This window comes from Astatotilapia calliptera, chromosome 19 (assembly GCF_900246225.1).
Source record: "Astatotilapia calliptera chromosome 19, fAstCal1.2, whole genome shotgun sequence".
Lineage (NCBI taxonomy): Eukaryota > Metazoa > Chordata > Actinopteri > Cichliformes > Cichlidae > Astatotilapia > Astatotilapia calliptera.
Window position 1 is genome coordinate 24,538,495 of NC_039320.1, and position 19,548 is coordinate 24,558,042.

Here is a 19,548-nt window from a genome sequence, read left to right on the forward strand (position 1 = left end):
AACTCAGAGCATTTTTTTTTAAATAAATCGGAAAGCTTTCAAAAAAAATAAACAGTGAAAACACTGGAACAATTTAAATGAACCCATTTTGTTTCATGAGCAGTTTAAAGACTATTTAATTGGTTAAATTTTAACACAATGAACATATTTCCCTTATTAAAATTATTTGCAGAAAAATGAAAAATCTAGCAATTTTGCCTTATCTGGCTTTATTTCACACAGTCAATCCAGTCATCAACAACAATTATTCCCTAACTCAGTGAGAAGGATGAGCGCGTCTCTCACTACACAGTTTCTCTATTCTTGTAAGGATGGATAACAAACAGACTCGAAGATCATCTTCCACTTATAAACGAGCTCTGTACTTCACAGTCAAAGTTGAAAATGATGATTTACAGAGGTAAGTGGCAGGAAAGGGGAGCAATATTTGCATACCCTCAGGAGCCAGTTTGGGATGCCACCCTGTCATCTGAAACCAAATGTGCACTGAGGCACACTGAACTTTTTCTGAAGTTGTTATCAGGTTCACCATTAATTTTTTCTGACGCATGTTACCTTTTCACTGAAAAAAAATTACTTTGTTTTATCTTTAAACTCTGGGTAATTTTTTATGTGATGCCGCTACAGCTTAGCTGGCTTAATTGCTTGATTTGCTATCACTTGAAGACACACAACACATTTGGGTTTTCCATCGTCATTCTTGATGAAGTCAAACTCGAGGTAACTGTCATACTTTCTCATTTTAGCTGATCTGGCTTTTGCGTTATTTGATGAAGCTTTGAGGATAAAGAGCACCCACAGGGCGAGTGGGTAATTGTGTGTGTGTATATATATATATATATATATATATATATATATATATATATATATATATATATATATACATACACACACATACACACACCTCAATTGTGCATGTTGACCCCTCAAAGACCTGAGCCAGGAACAACCCCAGTATGTATCTATATCAGACCTGATGAGGCGGTCCCGACAGTCTTCCTGCAGCTGGCTGATCCTGTCAGTCCCCAGATGCAGAGTGCCATTGGGGCCTTCGCACACGAGGTGGTTTATAGCCATTCGTAGAGCATTTATCTGAAAACAAAGAATCAATCAAGTGCCACATCATTTAAACAAACAAGTGAAGTACTACCATCCACACACACCACCAGTGTTGGGGAGTAACGGAATACATGTACCGCCGTTACGTATTTAGAATACAAAATATGAGTAACTGTATTCCGTTACAGTTACCGTTTAAAAAGGTGGTATTCAGAATACAGTTACTTTGTTGAAATAAATGGATTACACGGCGGTACTTTCCTGTTTCATCTTGTCGCGGGTCAGGACTGTTTGGGTTTTGTTTGACAGCTACGTTCTTTCGTTCCAGGCGGCAGCGTTACGGTTGCCATGGTTACAGGGCGACACTCTCTCTCTCTCTGCGACTGTGTGTTTCCTGGGTGAGAGAGCGCCTTTTCGTTGTTGTGCTAAGCTAACAGGCAGAATGCTACAAGCATAGCTCTAAAGAATGTAGCATCATGGGCAGTGTAGTCCGTGCTGCAGGGAGAATGGACTGCCATACACGTTATGGGTCTGTGAGCGCGAGGAGGGAGAAAAAGGCGAGTGGAAAGGTACGAGTTGCCATCGAGGAAAAACGGGAGCTGGAAGCATGTAAATATAATAACAACCACTGCAGCCAAGAAGAGAGCCTGACGAGCCCAGTTGTAAGTAAGCTGTTAAGACTCGACTGTACACCGTGTTCGTGTTTTCCTCCGAAAACAATAAGTTCCGTTGGAGCAGCCTTTCAACGCCTCTCTCTGTCTCTCGCAAGAAAAGTTGACCCACACAACAAAGTAAAGCTATTTTTCGGCTACGAGCCGACAGGGACCCCGCCGTATTAGTCAGAGGTCCCTTTACTACAGTTCGGAGTCGCGGACCTTCAGTAATAGTAATAAATCACACAGCAATAGTACATTCACGTTGTTGTAAAAAGCATGATAATATATTAAGTAATCCAAAGTATTCAGAATACGTTACTCTCATTGAGTAACGTAACGGAATACGTTACAGAATACATTTTGGGGCATGTATTCTGTATTCTGTAACGGAATACATTTTAAAAGTAACCTTCCCAACACTGCACACCACTGCCAGTATCACAAAGCATAGCTACAAACTGTATAAAAAGTAGTTTAGAACTCTATTTTCAAGCTTCAACATTAGCACTAATGACAGAAATGACCACATCTGGATCACATTTGGATGAAAGGGTGGAGAGCTAATGTATTAGCAAATGTTAGCAAACTGCATGAGTAAAGTGCACACATACTTACACATAATGGTTAGTGTTGCCAGATTAATAAAATACTAAAATTTCCCCAACAGCGAAGCACACACAGCAAGCCGTTCTTAATATTTGGAGAACTGAAAAACTCTTATTATGCCTGCCATGTAGGAACCTTCCTAAATGACACTGACTATTCAAACATGCACAAAGATTTCTATTCAGAATCCTTTGAGTGGCTGTTTTGATGATTTTACACAACGGTCTCTGAGGTTAAATTTACCTCAGTGATGTCGTCAACATCAATCTTCACATCAAAGGACAGTTCGATGTCATGTTCAGGCAGGATGGCTTCCTGTTTCTGACTGTTGAAGCCTAAGCCACAGAGTGCCCCAGTGTAGCAGGTTCTCTCTTCATCAGTGCTAAAAATAAATATGTTAGGTAAATAAGAATGTGAGTTTCTGTACATATATGTGCAGCGGTAATGCACATTTAACCAACCGTAGCTCCATGATGGGAGTGAAGAGCATCATTACAAGTGCAGGCAGTCCAGGGATGTCTGGCAAAATGGAGGTGTCTTTCAGCAGAATACGGGTACCTGCAACACAAACACACCCTTAAAGCTCTACATAAGATAAGACCCATTGCCAAGATCAAAACAATGCTCTCATAATCTGACCTGGAAAAAGTCATCTATGGCTTTGTTTTCTCTAGGCTAGATTAAAGCAAACCCTTCTATTTGGTAAAAATAAAAAGTTAGTCTGTCACCTTCAGCTAGCTCAAAATGCTTTTAGTGCATTATTTTATTGATCACCTCTAAAGGAGACCAGGGCCCAAAACAGAAATACTGAATTTTTGAGTCAAATTACAGCCTCAGATGCTTTTGGCTGTTCCAAAGTCGAGGTTGAACTCTAGAGGTGATGGTGCTTTTACCATTAAAGCGCCTCTGCATTTGAACCACCTCGTTATGTCATCCTTTCTGTGTAAATTTAATATTCTGCCTTGCTTATATTTCAAAGTCACAAATATTATGATTAAAGCTGAATTTAGAGCTCAAGCTTCTTGATGCAACTCCCCAATTTATAGTCTTGGGAACAGGACTAGGAGGACACTACCCTTGTAATATTTTGTTTATCTGGTACCTGTGGAGCTGACTGACACAGTCCCAGCCACCAGCATCTTCTGATGTCTGCAATGTGGGTTTTCATTCAGAGCCAAGGAGTTGATGCTGTTCTTCTCTATACATACAGTCCTACAGGAGGATACAGTGATCATCAGCTGAGGCAGAGGGAGGGTGGTTGTAGGTACATATTCTTGTTTTGCTTTGTTTTGTTTTTCAAATCTCTGTAGTGCTTACTTGTAGAGCGTGTTGCTCCTCAAGCTGTGGAAGCTCATCATATGAGGACTGGTTGGTCCATGCAGACGAACCTGCAGTGTCAGAGGGAATAGCAATCAGACATAACATGATGCATTCACTGATCACAGTGATGCAAAACTGTGTCGTCACTGTTCTGGCTGTCACATTGAATGGGTGTGCCTCTGAATGAACACAAACACATGAACTGAGCCACTGAAATGGCTCCCTCTTCTGGATAAACTGACAGCAGCAAACAGTAAAAAAGGCGGTGGCATCCATCACACATTCAACACCAAAGACTCAGTGTTATTCAAAACCCACCATTAGCTATAGATATTGTCTTTCTAACAATTCACTCAAAACCTTAAAGATCTTCAACCATTCTAGTTTTACTAGGCTAGGATGCTTTCATGAGAAATTACCAGCACTGCACAGGCATCACAGGAACACGAAGGTGACAATTAACTACTTTTGGGGCATTTGTATTCCATTTTTAGTCTTGATTTCAGAATTGTTAAAGCCCTGTTTACTAAGCATGCTGTAACATATTTTCTGATTCCTTCTTAGAAGCATCTAAATGTGCAAAACTTTGCCTGGATTGTTTCGTACTTTTGTCCTGGAATAGGACTGGGGTTGCTTGGAAAAGTGGGTAAGCAGGCTGTCGATGAGCTCCTTCTCCTCTTTTTTGCGGTTGCTCCAGGTGTTGCTTACAGAGTTGGGCACATATGTACCTTCCTCCATGTCCTTGTACAGAGACATCAGCACCTCATGGTTTTGCTGCAAGAGCACAAAAACATTCAATACTTTGACTGAGAAAAGCACAAAATGCTTCAGATCTATTCATACAGAACTTTTTGTCTCAATGCATCTCAGTCTGCCTGCAGCACATGCAGCAAACCTGAGGCCAGACATCTCAAATAGTTTGTCTTTAAAATTCTAGCTTTCATTTTTACTTCAATTAGCTAAAGTATTTTTTCAATACAAGTTTTGTTTTAAAAAACTGAAATAACTTCATCTTAAGCTGCTAAGAGAACTAGTATTTCTTTCTGCTTATTGTGTCACCTTGGAGTCAAAGCTCTCTTCAGCCTTCACAGCATGTCCTTCTTCCACCAGCAAGTCTACCACGCTGGTGTTTGCTGTCTCAGAGTGGATGAGCAGATCCACACGCATCACACCATAGAGGATGGAGTACAGGGACACGATGAGAGATTGGCCCTTCACTAGATTGATGAAGCGGTTGCGGGCGCGGCTGCTCCACTGGTTCCCCAGAATGATGGACTGATTTGAAGGACGCATACCAGTGACCTGGAACTCCTGAGCCTGATATGATAAGCAGTTTATCTGTTACTATTAATCTGGTGTGCATTTTATCTGCTGACTGATTGTGGCATTTATGATGTTGCTACCTGGAAAGGATGAGACAGCAGATCAGACGGCAGCTCTCTGAGGCTGCTGCAGGAAACGATCTCATTGTTGCCATAGTCCAAAAAGAAGACCTGCAGAAAGATGAGACGCCTGGGTGATATATTTGCAAAAATTACCATGTTCAAAAAATGTTCTCTGGTTTTAGAGACCAAGGAGGAACTACATCCAATTTCATGAAGCACTGAAATACCAGGACCCAGATCTATTTGAAGATTTCAAGTTGAGCAAGTTGCAGTTCTTAATAAAAAAATTACAAACAAACAACATCTACATTTTTTTCTGAGACATATATATATATATATATATATACATATAAAATATTTAAACTAGTGCGTTAGAGCAGTTAGCCTGTTAACGCCGTCCAGCCCCATGCACGGGGCGATCCGCGGTAACTCGTTAATGGAGATTTGCGTTAATGTCATTTTAACGAAATTAACGCCGACAGCACTAGTGGGAACAAAATTAATATGACTGCAGATTTATGCCGACATCATCCTAGTGGAAGCAGACAAAAGCAACAAGCACGCATGCTACAAACTTTACCCGAGTCATTTAGACAGCCGTTAGCACATGATTCTCCTTATGGGACTTGATATGTTTAATATGCTGTTGAGAATATAGCCCAGAAGAAGCGTATAGTATAGCTTTTATTTTGGAAAGAGCCATTTCTCTGTAATAAACTCTCTTTTCCAAAGATGAGGGATTTCTCGATCAGATAGATTTTTTTAATTTTTTTATTACTTTGTTGTTTCAGCAACATTACATTTAAAAACTGTACGTTTGAGTTAAAATATATATGTATAATTTTAATAAATGACAAATTAAAAAGACATGAACATTTTTTTGTATCGAAAAAATATCAAACCGTGACACCAAAGTATCGAAGCGAACCGTGAATTTTATGTATCGTTGCACCCCTAATAAGTATATTTACTTAGGAAAATGAAGAAAGTTTAATTGTATTCCGGTAACTGCAAGTACTGTGTTTTTATCTTTTTTCAATAAAAATATTTGCAAAAAGAGTTCAAATGGAAAAATTACAGCTAGACCTTCAAACCAATAAGCTCAACTCTTTCCCCTCAGATGCCTGTTTGAGTGTGCATCAGAAGTCAGTGAGGGTGATCTCAGCCTACACAGCTCACCCTTGTAAAAAACTGTGACCTGATCTAATGGTCAAACATATATACTGAGGTTTCAAAACTCATCATTAAGGGTACTGGGGAGATTGTCAAATGCCATCTTCATGGGTGAACTTCTGTCTGGACTTTAAAAAGGTACAGAATCCTAACTACGACAGGCTAATCACAAGTAAAAAAGATAGAAAAATAGAAGTAAAACTTGCAGAGAAAAGTTACAGAGAAAATAAACGGGTGTCCTAAATTTTGAGCAGCAGGCTGCAGAGTGTAAGTAATATTTACCTCCACTGTGTTGCCACGCATGTGTAGGATCTTGGCACGGTAGTACATGTTCTGCTCATTGAACTCAGAGTAGGGAGCCAGGCACAGCAGGTTGGGGTAGAGCGACACAGTTAAAGGATGCAGCGTGCATGTGTTAATATCTGCTGTCATTTGGCGCTGTTTTTCCAAGCTGGCTTCATCTGCTTGGAACCCCCAGAAATGACCAACCTCCACCACCTACAGCAGATTTCAGAGACGATACATCCATTAATATTTATTCAAATAAAGAAAGTCGGGTATTTAGTAGGGGAAATAAAAACAGAATAGAAGACTAACTTTTGTGATGTTCACCACAAACAAGCGATTGGGGGGTAGCCTGGCGGGGTCGATGGTGCTGCTGACCACTCCCACTGGGCAGACAGACTGGCTCTGGAAGTCAACATTCACGCTGCACAGAAACAGAGATTTTAGGTGATGCTTCGCTGTCACCACTGACTACACACTGGCATGTGTGTACTTATAGCCATTTTACTGTGATGAGTTAAACTGAGTCAGCATCTCATTTTAAAGAGTAAACAGATGTCTGCTATGTGTTCACCAAAATAAAACATTTTAAGAACAAGCAAACGTACAATTTTATTCAGAATTTACCAGCAATAACAACAGCTGAACATTATATTTTATGGAAAAAAAACACAAATTATGAGGAGAAGCTAAAACTGTATTTTATCAAAATATGTCAGCATTCTTACAATTAAATAAATGTGTCACCCTACAGCCCAGCAGGGGTAGGAAGAAGCTGGCACTGCTTTGCCTAAAACCTCCACTCTGAGTCCAATGATTGCTGGCAAGAGGCATGCAGAGTGCTAGGATGTCAGATTACATTAAGGTTTAGGGCCAAGGCACTGACCACTGCAGCCTGTTATGTAGGGGTTAGATTTGCCAGAAACACTGAGTCCTCAAATGACAGACACAGCCACAACTTAGTGGTTAAGATGACATTTTGTCCTTGCCGAACATGTTCAAGATTTCAGCTCATGACTTAGATTTTTCTCAGAGAGACAACTACATTTGGCATCTGAAATATGCGAAACTCGGCGTACCGTGAATATTTCATGTGAGTTATGTGTCTGTTCCCAGCGCAGTTTTCTATTTGTTCAATGGGGTAGACTGACAGCTCCATTGCAGGGCTCTGATGGGCCAGCAGGAGGGCAAGAGACACTTCAGGTAGCACACCAGAGTCCTGGGATGTCCTGTAGAACTCCACATATGCTCTGAGTGCGCGCACACACACACACACACACACACACACACACACACACACACACACACACACACAAAGTGAGATTAAAACTAAGTGCACAAAGGTTCAGGCAGACAAAGTACTGAGTGATGATGTTTGACTTGCCACAGTAGCCTCTAGTACCTGGAGCTATCAAAGGAAATGGCTTTGACCTGTCCACAGAGGCGGAACAGGCACTGCAGCTGCTTGTAATACAGGAAACTGTACGGTGGAAGGTTCCTCAACTAAAAACAACAGTTTGATGATACAATTAGAAAAACAAAACTGACAATTTAATTGCCTATAAACCAAATTATAATTTGGACAAAAATAAAAAGTCTGGGTCCGAAAAGTGAATGCTTAATTGCCTTAAACCTTTCTAAAGGCTAGCAGCAGTGACAACCTCTTCTAAGTTTGTGGTGAAGCGGCCCTTATTTCTTCACTTTGTGATTATTTTCCTAATGAACCTGGGCTCAGTTGATAGTTTCAGGTCAAACGGAATAAAATAATTTTGATTTTAAAAATTTGGGTGATTATTAGAGTGATAAAAAAGGATTATTCTGTTTATGCTCAGCTGCTCACTACCTGTGAAATGTAAACACCTTTGAGTTACTGTATCTTACTTTGTAATAACTTGTACACTCAAATTTTAACCGTACAGAATTTCCAACTCATCTGTCATTACACTTGTATCCTTCCATTTCTCTCGATTAGAAAGTAGGATGGCTAGCATGTTGCAGCCTCCTTCATCGACATCATCATACCCGACGCATACACAGGGTCTATCTTTAACCTCCTAGGACCTGGTGTCCACATATTTGAACATCACATTTTGGGTTGTCTAGACCAAAATACTAAATTTGGGCCTACATGGGCCTGATATCCACTTACGAGGACATTATGCTGCCACTGTTCTATCAAAATTAAAACAAATGTACTCTTATGTGGATCTAATTTTTCTCAGAAACAAAAATCAGGTCATTCTTTTTTTTTTTTTTTTTTTACATTCATCAGGTCCCAATCAGCCCAGACACCAAAGAGAAATTGTAAATGCATGCCATGAAAGAGGTCAGGTTTTAGGAGGTTAAAGCAGCTTTGTATTATCCTTCACACAGTTTAAAATCACACTTGGAGCATTTCAGAAGCAGAGCGTTCAGTCTGTGTGGTGCCTTTTATTAAGAAAATTTAAAAATGATCCAAATTTGTGTCTCAGTGGTTGGACTATATATACATATCTTTCTTTTAAAAAAGGGAATGAGTTGAGGGCTGCTTCTTGGCAGCTTTTGAAACATCCTAAAGAACAAACACTGTTTTGAGTGGGCACAATCAACTCTGGTGGTCAGAGGTAGAAGCCAGGAAATGATGCTTACAGAATATTTTTAATGCTTTTGAGAGCATTATGGCCAATTTGTGAATTCAAGTATGGAATGGAGCTTGGTCTGTTGCAAAAGCAGCAAAATTGGCTTCAGATTCCAGCTAGACAAGCAAATATAAATGTGTAGAGCAGGCAAACACAGAGACACTATTGGCTACAAATTTTTGTGGAGACGTGACTACAAACAAGATCACTTGATCTGTATTTAAGACAATTTAATTGGATAAGTGGAAGAAATCGATGGATGGATGGATGGATGGATGGATGGATGGATGGATGGATAGATACTTTATGCACTTTTAATTAAAAACTGTCCATCAAACATCTTTAAAAACTTTAAGGACATGCAAGCAAGCTGCGAAAAGGGAGTGAGATAAATTTGTCGTTCTTAGACATTTACGAGAAAAGTAAAGCCTGTTTTAGGTAAATCATCAGCCAGCTTGAATTGTACATGAAGTCTAATAATGATAACAACAACCAATTGCTTATTAACGAGTTTATAAATAATTCTTATTATGTTAATAACGTAATGTGCTATGTTAACATGAAGTAAAGTGTAGCTGAGCCAAGCTGCAGATGAGGTAATAATACCATCACTGTCGTTCTGGGGTTGAAGCCACTCAGCTCTCTGGAAGCCAGGGCTTCATCTATATCCACCTGGAGAAAGTAGTTTGGGTAGTACGCACCAGCAATGACCACCTAAGAAGCAGTGAGTCACAATTTACATCAAACTGACAGTCAAATATACTCAGACATGCAAAACAACCCAAAGCTCCTTACATTGTCACACTATGATGTTTAAGACAATTTATAAACATCCCACAGTTTTCAGCAAAGACTAACCTGAAGAATGAATGCCTGCTTGCGTGCACTGGTGTAGTCTGAGAACTGGCTTTCCTCTGCTACATTCATGTTGAATTGGGACACACGCTTCTTCAGCTCCTCATACAGCTCTGCAACCTGGTCAGCAATTTCAGCAAGCAAGTATTTATACTTTCTTTAAACTGCATGTCCAACAGCTAGAAAACATTGTAAGGACTATAAATTTTAATACCTAATTTGCAAAAGACATCATGGGGTTACCCATGACCTCACAAAAGGAATCAAATTTAAATTAACTTAGCGCAAAAAGTAAGGCAATTTGTGTTTTGTTGTTTATTGCTTTGTTGTAACAAAGCTTCCTGGCAACACTGTTGGAAAGCCTGTTAATTTCCCCTGAAACTGTGGCTCATTTGCTTACTTTCTGTGCCAAGTTTGTATCAGCTTAAAATACACTGCAATTATCACTTAACACCTGCTATTTAATGCACTCAGGTCACGCCTTCTCCTGAAATGTTATTCTCTGAACACATGCGACTTTGATCTCTGTACCTCTCTGATCCTCTTGATCTGAATGAAGTTCTCCTTTCCCCAGTCCAGTTCATCCTAAGAAGAAAAGGCAGCAAATACATTTAATTTTTGCCAAAAACACAAAACAAACAGACAAAAAAAACAAAAACATTGTTATAATGTTGTGTTAAGTTTAATTCACTCTTAGAATTTGAATACCTCAACACTTTTATGGGAGGCTAAAAATTCTAAGTAGGTACCCTGATCATTTCTATTATACCTAGATCTTTCTGGCCTCAGCAAACAACAACCAGGCTATAACAACAATAACAGCAGCTACTAAGAACTGTTATGTGAGGTCTTTGACATGAAAAACAGGGCACAGAATATATTGCAAAAACACAGGATAAATCTTGTTTTGAGTGACAACTTCACAGAGTCAGCTAGAAGTTAAACTGTAAAGAAGATGGTTCTACAGCAGGATAATGATCCAAAAAATAGACCTCAAAAGTCACCAGGTGAATAACTTTTTTACTAGAGACAATTGCTGTACGAACACACAAAGTGCTGGCAGGTTGATGGGGATGGTTCATAAAAAGCCCTCCCACATAGTGCGTGGGTTTTGTTTCTATGGCAACATCATCTAGACAACATATCACCAATCTGACCAGTGTTGTATGATAGACTATCCTTGCCCCTTTCCTATTTATTCCCTATTTCTTATTCCTAGACTTTAATCCCTGTGACGCTGACATGGATAGTCAGGTTGGAGAGACATGGTCAGAAGAAGCTGCTCCTCCATTTTTTGGCTACCCATTTAATGTGATTTGTTGCCTTAAAAACTGATAACAGCAATGGCACCGGCACCTATTATTGTCTATATTTTATAGAGAATTAGCCTTGGAAAATCACTTGCCACAGGATCCAAAATCCTGAAACCAGGAAGGAAGATAGTTGTACATTTTCTTTGTTTCAAATACTGTAGTAATATCTCCATTAGCTCTAATAATACCCTTTTAGTTGTCTGAGTGAAAAAGTGAATTGCTGAAACAATTACACTACTTCTATTCTTTCAGAATCTCTTGGTATAGTTTGCCTCCTAAGAGGCTTTATGATGTCAGAAAACGTCTCGAGCAGGTCTGACTGTGAGTTAAAGTGAGTGACAATCAGCACTTATTGATCTTCTTTCATTGGTAAGTAGTTTGTACAAAGCTTTCTGGTGTGCTTGGGGTCATTATCCTGGTAGGGTGGCTCACATCGCTGAAGGTTAGAGTAATTTAGTTCATAGTATACCTTTGGGTGCCTCAGCTGTCCTTTCTTCTTGGCTGAGTGCCATGCCTAATATAAAGAAACGAGAGAGAATAGAGCAACCACACATGAAAATCCACTCAAAATCAAAACCTGCTGGAGATATGTAAAAAATTCTTTACCTTGAAGGCATTTAGGAAAGCTATGGAATCACTTGGTGTGCCACGGGTAAAAGCCAGCTTGCTCCTGGAGTTACACATGATACAAAAAAATAATAATTACAAAACACACAACCCATATCTGCTTTTGACCTGATTCTAATGTAAACATGTTACAATTAGACACGTGACCAATATAAGTATACACTGGAAGAAAAATTACTGACGATCTAAACTAAAAAATCCCAAACTGGAGGTGAACAGTGGAGTGATGTGACATTATTTTTTCATACTTTTTCATTTTTGCTGGAATGTGAGCATTTTTCTGAATGCATCAGATATTACGCTGCACTAAACATGTAAAGGTGCGTCAAAAGCTCTAGTTTAAATCAAGTTACTTTACTACGTAATGCATGAAATGCAGCCACAGTGTTGGTACACAAAATCTAATGTGACATCATGAGTCTGTAAATCAGTGTACCTGCTGGATCAGACTCACCTATGGCCAGCAATCTGCTGCATGGACGGTATCGCAAAGAAGCTCTTCAGAGAGTGAGAGGCAGCTGAGAATGAGAGAGTATGTTGTGCAAAAGTATTCCGAAAAACATGTTACACATTTAGGCTGTAAAGCTATGTCTCTAGAAAACATGCCGTAAACAACAGATACCACCAAGTACCATGATAGACTAACCAATGATGAGGCACTCATCCAGGCAACCAAAGACGTGGCCCAGGACAATCATCTTCCCCAGGTACAGGTCTAAAGGCAAGTGAGCCAGCACTCGGCCCAGGAACGTCAGCTCACCATCTTCATTTTGACCTCTGCTTTCACTTTTCACAGACAGCGCACCCATCTGCAGTGTGACAGACAGCATACTCTATGCACACAACTAATGAACTTCTAAACTCATAACATTTTAGCTTTAACATATGCGTATATACACACACACACACACACACACACACACACTAGGGGTGCAACGATACTCGTATCGATATTGAACCGTTCGATACAGTGCTTTCGGTTCGGTACGCATATGTATCGAACAATACAACATTTTTAATTTATTTTATCAACTTTTCTTCTGACGATGCTGTCTGTGTTGAGTGCTCAGTGAATCTGCGTTCGACTACTCCGCTTGGCTGCACTGTCTAGCACAGATCCACTGAGCGCAGCGCAAGTTAGCAAGACAGAAGCTAAGCTCTGGTTGCAACATGGCAAATTGAACCTCCCCCACCCTCATTCAGATCTGGCGTTTGGAATTATTTTGGTCTTCATGTGACGTATGACCCTGAAGGTAAGCGCGTCATGGACAAAAGTAAAACAGTATGTTGGATGTGTCACGCAATGCTCAATTACATGGGTGGGAACTACTGCGTTAGCACAGTTAGCTCGTTAACGTGTTGACGCCGTCTGGCCCCACGCACTGGGCGATCCGTGGTAGCACGTTAACGGAGATTTGCCGTGTTGTGGCGTTAACGTCATTTCAGATTAACGCTGACAGCACTAGTGGGAACAAAATTAATATGACTGCACATTTACGCCGACATCATCCTAGTGGAAGCAGACAAAAACAACAAGCACGCATGCTACAAACTTTACCCGAGTCATTTAGACAGCCGTTAGCACATGATTCTCCTTATGGGGACCTGATATGTTTAATATGCTGTTGAGAATATAGCCCAGAAGAAGCGTATAGTATAGCTTTTATTTTGGAAAGAGCCATTTCTCTGTAACAAACTCTCTTTTCCAAAGATGAGGGATTCCTCAATCAGATAGATTTATTATTTTATCCCTTTGTTGTTTCAGCAACATTACATTTAAAAACTGTACGTTTGAGTTAAAATATATATTTATAATTTTAATAAATGATAAATTAAAAAGGCATGAACATTTTTTTTAATCGAAAAAATATTGACACGTGACACCAAAGTATCGAAGCGAACCGTGAATTTTGTGTATCGTTGCACCCCTAGTATATACATACAGGGAGTGCAGAATTATTAGGCAAGTTGTGTTTTTGAGGAATAATGTTATTATTGAACAACAACCATGTTCTCAATGAACCCAAAAAACTCATTAATATCAAAGCTGAATGTTTTTGGAAGTAGTTTTTAGTTTGTTTTTAGTTTGAGCTATTTTAGGGGGATATCTGTGTGTGCAGGTGACTATTACTGTGCATAATTATTAGGCAACTTAACAAAAAACAAATATATACCCATTTCAATTATTTATTTTTACCAGTGACACCAATATAACATCTCCACATTCACAAATATACATTTCTGACATTCAAAAACAAAACAAAAACAAATCAGCGACCAATATAGCCACCTTTCTTTGCAAGGACACTCAAAAGCCTGCCATCCATGGATTCTGTCAGTGTTTTGATCTGTTCACCATCAACATTGCGTGCAGCAGCAACCACAGCCTCCCAGACACTGTTCAGAGAGGTGTACTGTTTTCCCTCCTTGTAAATCTCACATTTGATGATGGACCACAGGTTCTCAATGGGGTTCAGATCAGGTGAACAAGGAGGCCATGTCATTAGTTTTTCTTCTTTTATACACTTTCTTGCCAGCCACGCTGTGGAGTACTTGGACGCGTGTGATGGAGCATTGTCCTGCATGAAAATCATGTTTTTCTTGAAGGATGCAGACTTCTTCCTGTACCACTGCTTGAAGAAGGTGTCTTCCAGAAACTGGCAGTAGGACTGGGAGTTGAGCTTGACTCCATCCTCAACCCGAAAAGGCCCCACAAGCTCATCTTTGATGATACCAGCCCAAACCAGTACTCCACCTCCACCTTGCTGGCGTCTGAGTCGGACTGGAGCTCTCTGCCCTTTACCAATCCAGCCACGGGCCCATCCATCTGGCCCATCAAGACTCACTCTCATTTCATCAGTCCATAAAACCTTAGAAAAACCAGTCTTGAGATATTTCTTGGCCCAGTCTTGACGTTTCAGCTTGTGTGTCTTGTTCAGTGGTGGTCGTCTTTCAGCCTTTCTTACCTTGGCCATGTCTCTGAGTATTGCACACCTTGTGCTTTTGAGCACTCCAGTGATGTTGCAGCTCTGAAATATGGCCAAACTGGTGGCAAGTGGCATCTTGGCAGCTGCACGCTTGACTTTTCTCAGTTCATGGGCAGTTATTTGGCGCCTTGGTTTTTCCACACGCTTCTTGCGACCCTGTTGGGTATCTTGAATGAAACGCTTGATTGTTCAGAAGCTTTGCAATTTTGAGACTGCTGCATCCCTCTGCAAGATATCTCACTATTTTTGACTTTTCTGAGCCTGTCAAGTCCTTCTTTTGACCCATTTTGCCGAAGGAAAGGACGTTGCCTAATAATTCTGCCCTCCCTGTACATACACATATATATCTCTATCTATCTATCTATCTATCTATCTATCTATCTATCTATCTATCTACCTACATACATACATACATACATACACACACACACACACACACACAAATCTTTTAATCATAAATCAGCAGTCCCCAACTTTTTTTGCGCCACGGACCGGTTTATGCCCGACAATATTTTCATGGACCGGCCTTTAAGGTGTCGCGGATAAATACAACAAAATAAAACTAGTACCGGTACGGGAAAAAAAGAAGATTTATTCATAACACACGTGAAGAGACACAGGAAAACCGAGTTAACGATAAAAACGATAACAAAATAACGCTGAAAACTGATAAAAACCCTGAAAACCATACATTTCACACCTGAGCCTCAACTCTCGCGGCCCGGTACCAAACGACTCACTGACCGGTACCGGTCCGAGGCCCGGGGATTGGGGACCGTTGTCATAAATCATTTAATAAAAACAGCCATGTTATGCTTTTTGGAGTTTTTCTTCATTACTTCATTCTAGCATGTGTTCTTTTTATACACATCCTCCCTTAGGAAGTAAAGCAGTTTGTCAACAACTTGGAAGGTCGGTAGTGCAATCCACAGCTCTTCCTTTTCCTTTTCTACCACAGGAAATTTATTTTGAGTGTCTTCATAGTTTTATTTTTGAAATACACCAATTTTTATACACTGCAGGAAAAACGAAAATAAATATTATACTGCAAATTTGCAAAAAAGTACCATATGCATCAAAATAAACTATTTCCAGCAGTGCAATATGAGTCCTAAGCATCCCAGAAACGACACAGAAAGTCATAAAGTCAAACATAACTTTTAAAAAGACCAGTATAGGCTCATGAGGCCCTGATGGTAAAAAAGACTACATTTCCGCGAAAATGACGTCACTTCCGGTTTCGGGCAGGTAATGGCGGACATGCTAAAGTTCGCGCTGACGTCTATTCCAACGTAGGAAGTGTTACGAACAGCTGATCGGATCAGCAAAGCGTTTTACTGGAATATTATGTTTTTGTTCCTGCAAGCGCTTTTTATGCAGTTTTTGCAAAGCTTTATGTGGAAGGAAACCGTGACCTAGGACAAGCTGATGGCATAAGATGTAAGTACAACTCCTCCAGTTTCATATGCAAAAAATATTATTGCGCTAGCTTACGTGGTTGCAGAGCTACCGGGATTTAAAAATAGTTACGTAAAAGAGAGCGTGCCCGCTCCGACCGGCTCTAAAGGGTTAAACTGTCAGCAAGGAATTTGCATTTGCACTGTTACATTTTTATATAACTTTGTCTAGTGTCAATTATATCGTCAGTTATATCGTTACCGCAAATTTTCAAATGTATATCGTGATAAATATTTTTGGTCATATCGCCCTGCTCTAATTGTAGGGTCTTTGACTTACAATATAAAGCGCCTTGAGGGGGCTGTTGTGATTTGGTGCTATATAACTGAATTGATAAAACTGAACTGAACTGAAAAAAGTGTGCATTATGGTGAAAAAATGAATTTGATTTAAAAGGTGATTCCAGTGCTCAGTTATACAAAAATAACTATGTAGTCATTTACCAAGAGGTAAAATTAAATACTTAACAAATGCTATTAAATCAGAAATACTAAAATAAAAAGATAACATGCACATTTTCATTCCCTTAGCCTAACACACGACATCATTAATATTCGACATGGCCCTATTGTGCTCTCATGCTACATAAACTATGTGAACACTGGCTGACGCAAAGCTCCTCTCGGAGAACTCAAGGTCTAATCCTCAGACAGAGCTGGCGGTCAGCTGCCCGTCCAAATACATAACAATCACCATTACAGCTACACATTTGCCTGCACTTGACTAAACAATAATGCCTCTCTCAGAACACAATCATCAAGTTACACTCTCTACCTCTTTGAGTTGCAGCACAGTCCTAACTATGTCAGAGAGGTTGGGAGGTGAGAGTGCTGTGGAGAGGAGGGTGCGGGGATCTCCCATGTCCAGCAGCTTCACTTTCAACAAGACAGTGGAGAGCGGAGCAAGCTGAGGAAATGGAAAATAGTAGAGCACAGATCGGTTTTCAGAAGTAAGGTCTGAACTGCATTAAAAACTGGTCACTGGCACAGTCCCTTACCAGCATCTCGGGAATCATGTAGTCTGGGATTTCCTTTTTCCAAAACTCTTTGGTAACAAGTCTGTAACAGTAGCCCTTTGACACTCGACCTGCCCGACCTGTCAGGAAACAAACATTGAGTTAAAGGCAGAAGTGATAGTAAGCACTTAAAAGGTCTAAAATGGTCGTACCTCTGCGTTGGTTGCAGCTGGTTTTGGAGGCCCAGGTGAGATGCAGAGACTCGTAATGGGTATCCGGGTCACACACCAATTGGCGAACCAGGCAGAAGTCAATAACTGTCATTAAAAAAAATGCTAATACAAATTAACTTAAAATAAATACATAAATAGATCTCAGAGAACAAACCACTTAAAACCACATGGGAGCACGATGTGGGCAGTTCTCTTGTAAGTCATGAGTGGAAATCACATTGAGCAAAAACCTTTTCACATAAGCTGAATATTTTTTACATCAACTATTTTACACCAGAGCACCATAGGAGAAATGATTCAACGCAAATCTTTGCTCTAGGTGCAAGACAGACAAAGCGACCTAATTCATGTAATATGGAAATAAACATTAACTAACACATGTTGTCAAATTTTAGGAGATGACATAGTGCAGTTATTTGTTTTTCTATATTTATTCATTGTTGTTTACCTTACTAATTGTATTGTTCTCTCTGATGTTGGCAGCGACACGACCATTAATTTTGATATGGCCTTTGTCTGGTAGTAGGTGCAGGTGGGACTGCTACTTGGGAATTATTTCTTGTATCTTGCTCTTATTTTCTGTCTTATTTAACTTCCTTTTTTCCTTACAACATTATTGATATCTGTATGCCTTAATTCTCAGTTTCTTGTAAATAAATGATGAAAGAAGAGTGACAATAGATGAAGTCAAATTTTTAAAAATTTAAAACTGAAAAAACCCACCATATTTGACATCTGGAACAGTCACTGAACTCTCTGCAATGTTGGTGGAAAGGATCACCTGTGAGGATTAGAAGATAATTGGTATAGCAGGTACGGACAGCACATGCAAAAAGTTACGATCAACAGCTTTTACCTTCCTGTATCCAGGAACAGGAAAGAGGAACACGCCGTTCTGCTCCTCCAGTGTCACTGAGGAGTGAAGAGGATAAACCTGCAATCTGAAAAAAGCAGCATGCTCAGTTTGAACTTAATGTTAAAGTACTACTCATTTACCTTTACTGATCTGCTACTTCTGCACCTTCCCCACTATCTACAGAGATTGGATACTTTCTACCACTGTGCATCACGTTCATTGTGCATCTTCACTTTGTGTTTCACTATGGGAGATACAACCTACTCCCAGATTGTGTCAACCCTGAGCCAGAGATGACTGTGCAGCATCCAGCCTGCGAAAATGCACAAACATGTGTGGCATAGCTTAGTTTGCTGCTGCACAAATATTCTGGACCGACATACCTCTGAACAAAGCTCAGAAGGTCAAGGTCAAGGTAACTTTATTTATACCCATAGGAAAGGTAAATTTGCTTTACAGAAAAATGATAGCATTTGGCATCCCTTAAAAAACACACATACCTAATAAAGATATAAACCTCACTGTAGCACATATAAAGTAATTTAATATTTCGAATCAAAAACAAAAACAGTTCTTATTTAAATCAGTGACAGCAACGGGGACAAAGCTATTTTCATAACGCTTTGTCCTGCATCTCGGAAATAGAAACCTTCGTCCCGAGGAAAGAAGCTGAAATTTACCCCTTAGAGCAGTGGTTCCCAAACTTTTTTCGCTGGGCCCCCCTTTGTTTTACAGAAAAATGTTCGCGCACACACACATGTACGCACTAACACATCCTCCAACCACACGCCCATATTTTGCTCAATTGCGGTTTATTTCACACCTCAAACATTTAGTGAACAATTAAGCAAATACAAGTAATCTGCAGGTAGTAATAAAATAAACTACTAACTCTTTTACGCTACGTCTGCACCTACACGGGTATTTTTGAAAACGCAGCTGTTTCGTCCACACGTAAACAGCGTTTCAAATCACCGAAAACTGAGATTTTTTAAAATCCTTTTTTGCGTTTACGTGTGGACGAGGAATACAGAGTTCGTCACGCAAAGTCAAAGGTATGTGCCTTTTTTCACGTCAGCTGTGCGCCACGTTATTGTTTACATGAGAGGAATTGCAGAATGGCAGATAGAAACAAAATACTGTTAATCTGACTATCTTCAGG

The 19,548-nt window shown here is 39.9% G+C and overlaps 1 protein-coding gene across 1 annotated transcript in view; it reads right to left on the reverse strand.

Moving 5' to 3' along the window:
• Positions 1-19,548, reverse strand: part of tdrd9 (tudor domain containing 9) — a 38,408-nt gene that overhangs the window by 946 nt on the left and 17,914 nt on the right. The window contains exons 10-33 of the mRNA XM_026151030.1: positions 18,387-18,471; positions 18,254-18,311; positions 17,510-17,614; positions 17,340-17,437; positions 17,117-17,248; positions 12,544-12,706; positions 12,352-12,415; positions 11,877-11,940; positions 11,740-11,784; positions 10,489-10,542; positions 9,961-10,077; positions 9,709-9,816; positions 7,887-7,987; positions 7,564-7,734; positions 6,797-6,908; positions 6,482-6,697; positions 5,045-5,134; positions 4,701-4,958; positions 4,248-4,415; positions 3,639-3,709; positions 3,424-3,533; positions 2,783-2,879; positions 2,565-2,703; positions 974-1,092 (exon numbers count right to left, since the gene is read on the reverse strand). Of these exons, the coding sequence (XP_026006815.1) occupies positions 974-1,092; positions 2,565-2,703; positions 2,783-2,879; positions 3,424-3,533; positions 3,639-3,709; positions 4,248-4,415; positions 4,701-4,958; positions 5,045-5,134; positions 6,482-6,697; positions 6,797-6,908; positions 7,564-7,734; positions 7,887-7,987; positions 9,709-9,816; positions 9,961-10,077; positions 10,489-10,542; positions 11,740-11,784; positions 11,877-11,940; positions 12,352-12,415; positions 12,544-12,706; positions 17,117-17,248; positions 17,340-17,437; positions 17,510-17,614; positions 18,254-18,311; positions 18,387-18,471 (2,745 nt within the window). The remainder of the gene's footprint in view (positions 1-973; positions 1,093-2,564; positions 2,704-2,782; positions 2,880-3,423; positions 3,534-3,638; positions 3,710-4,247; positions 4,416-4,700; positions 4,959-5,044; positions 5,135-6,481; positions 6,698-6,796; positions 6,909-7,563; positions 7,735-7,886; positions 7,988-9,708; positions 9,817-9,960; positions 10,078-10,488; positions 10,543-11,739; positions 11,785-11,876; positions 11,941-12,351; positions 12,416-12,543; positions 12,707-17,116; positions 17,249-17,339; positions 17,438-17,509; positions 17,615-18,253; positions 18,312-18,386; positions 18,472-19,548) is intronic.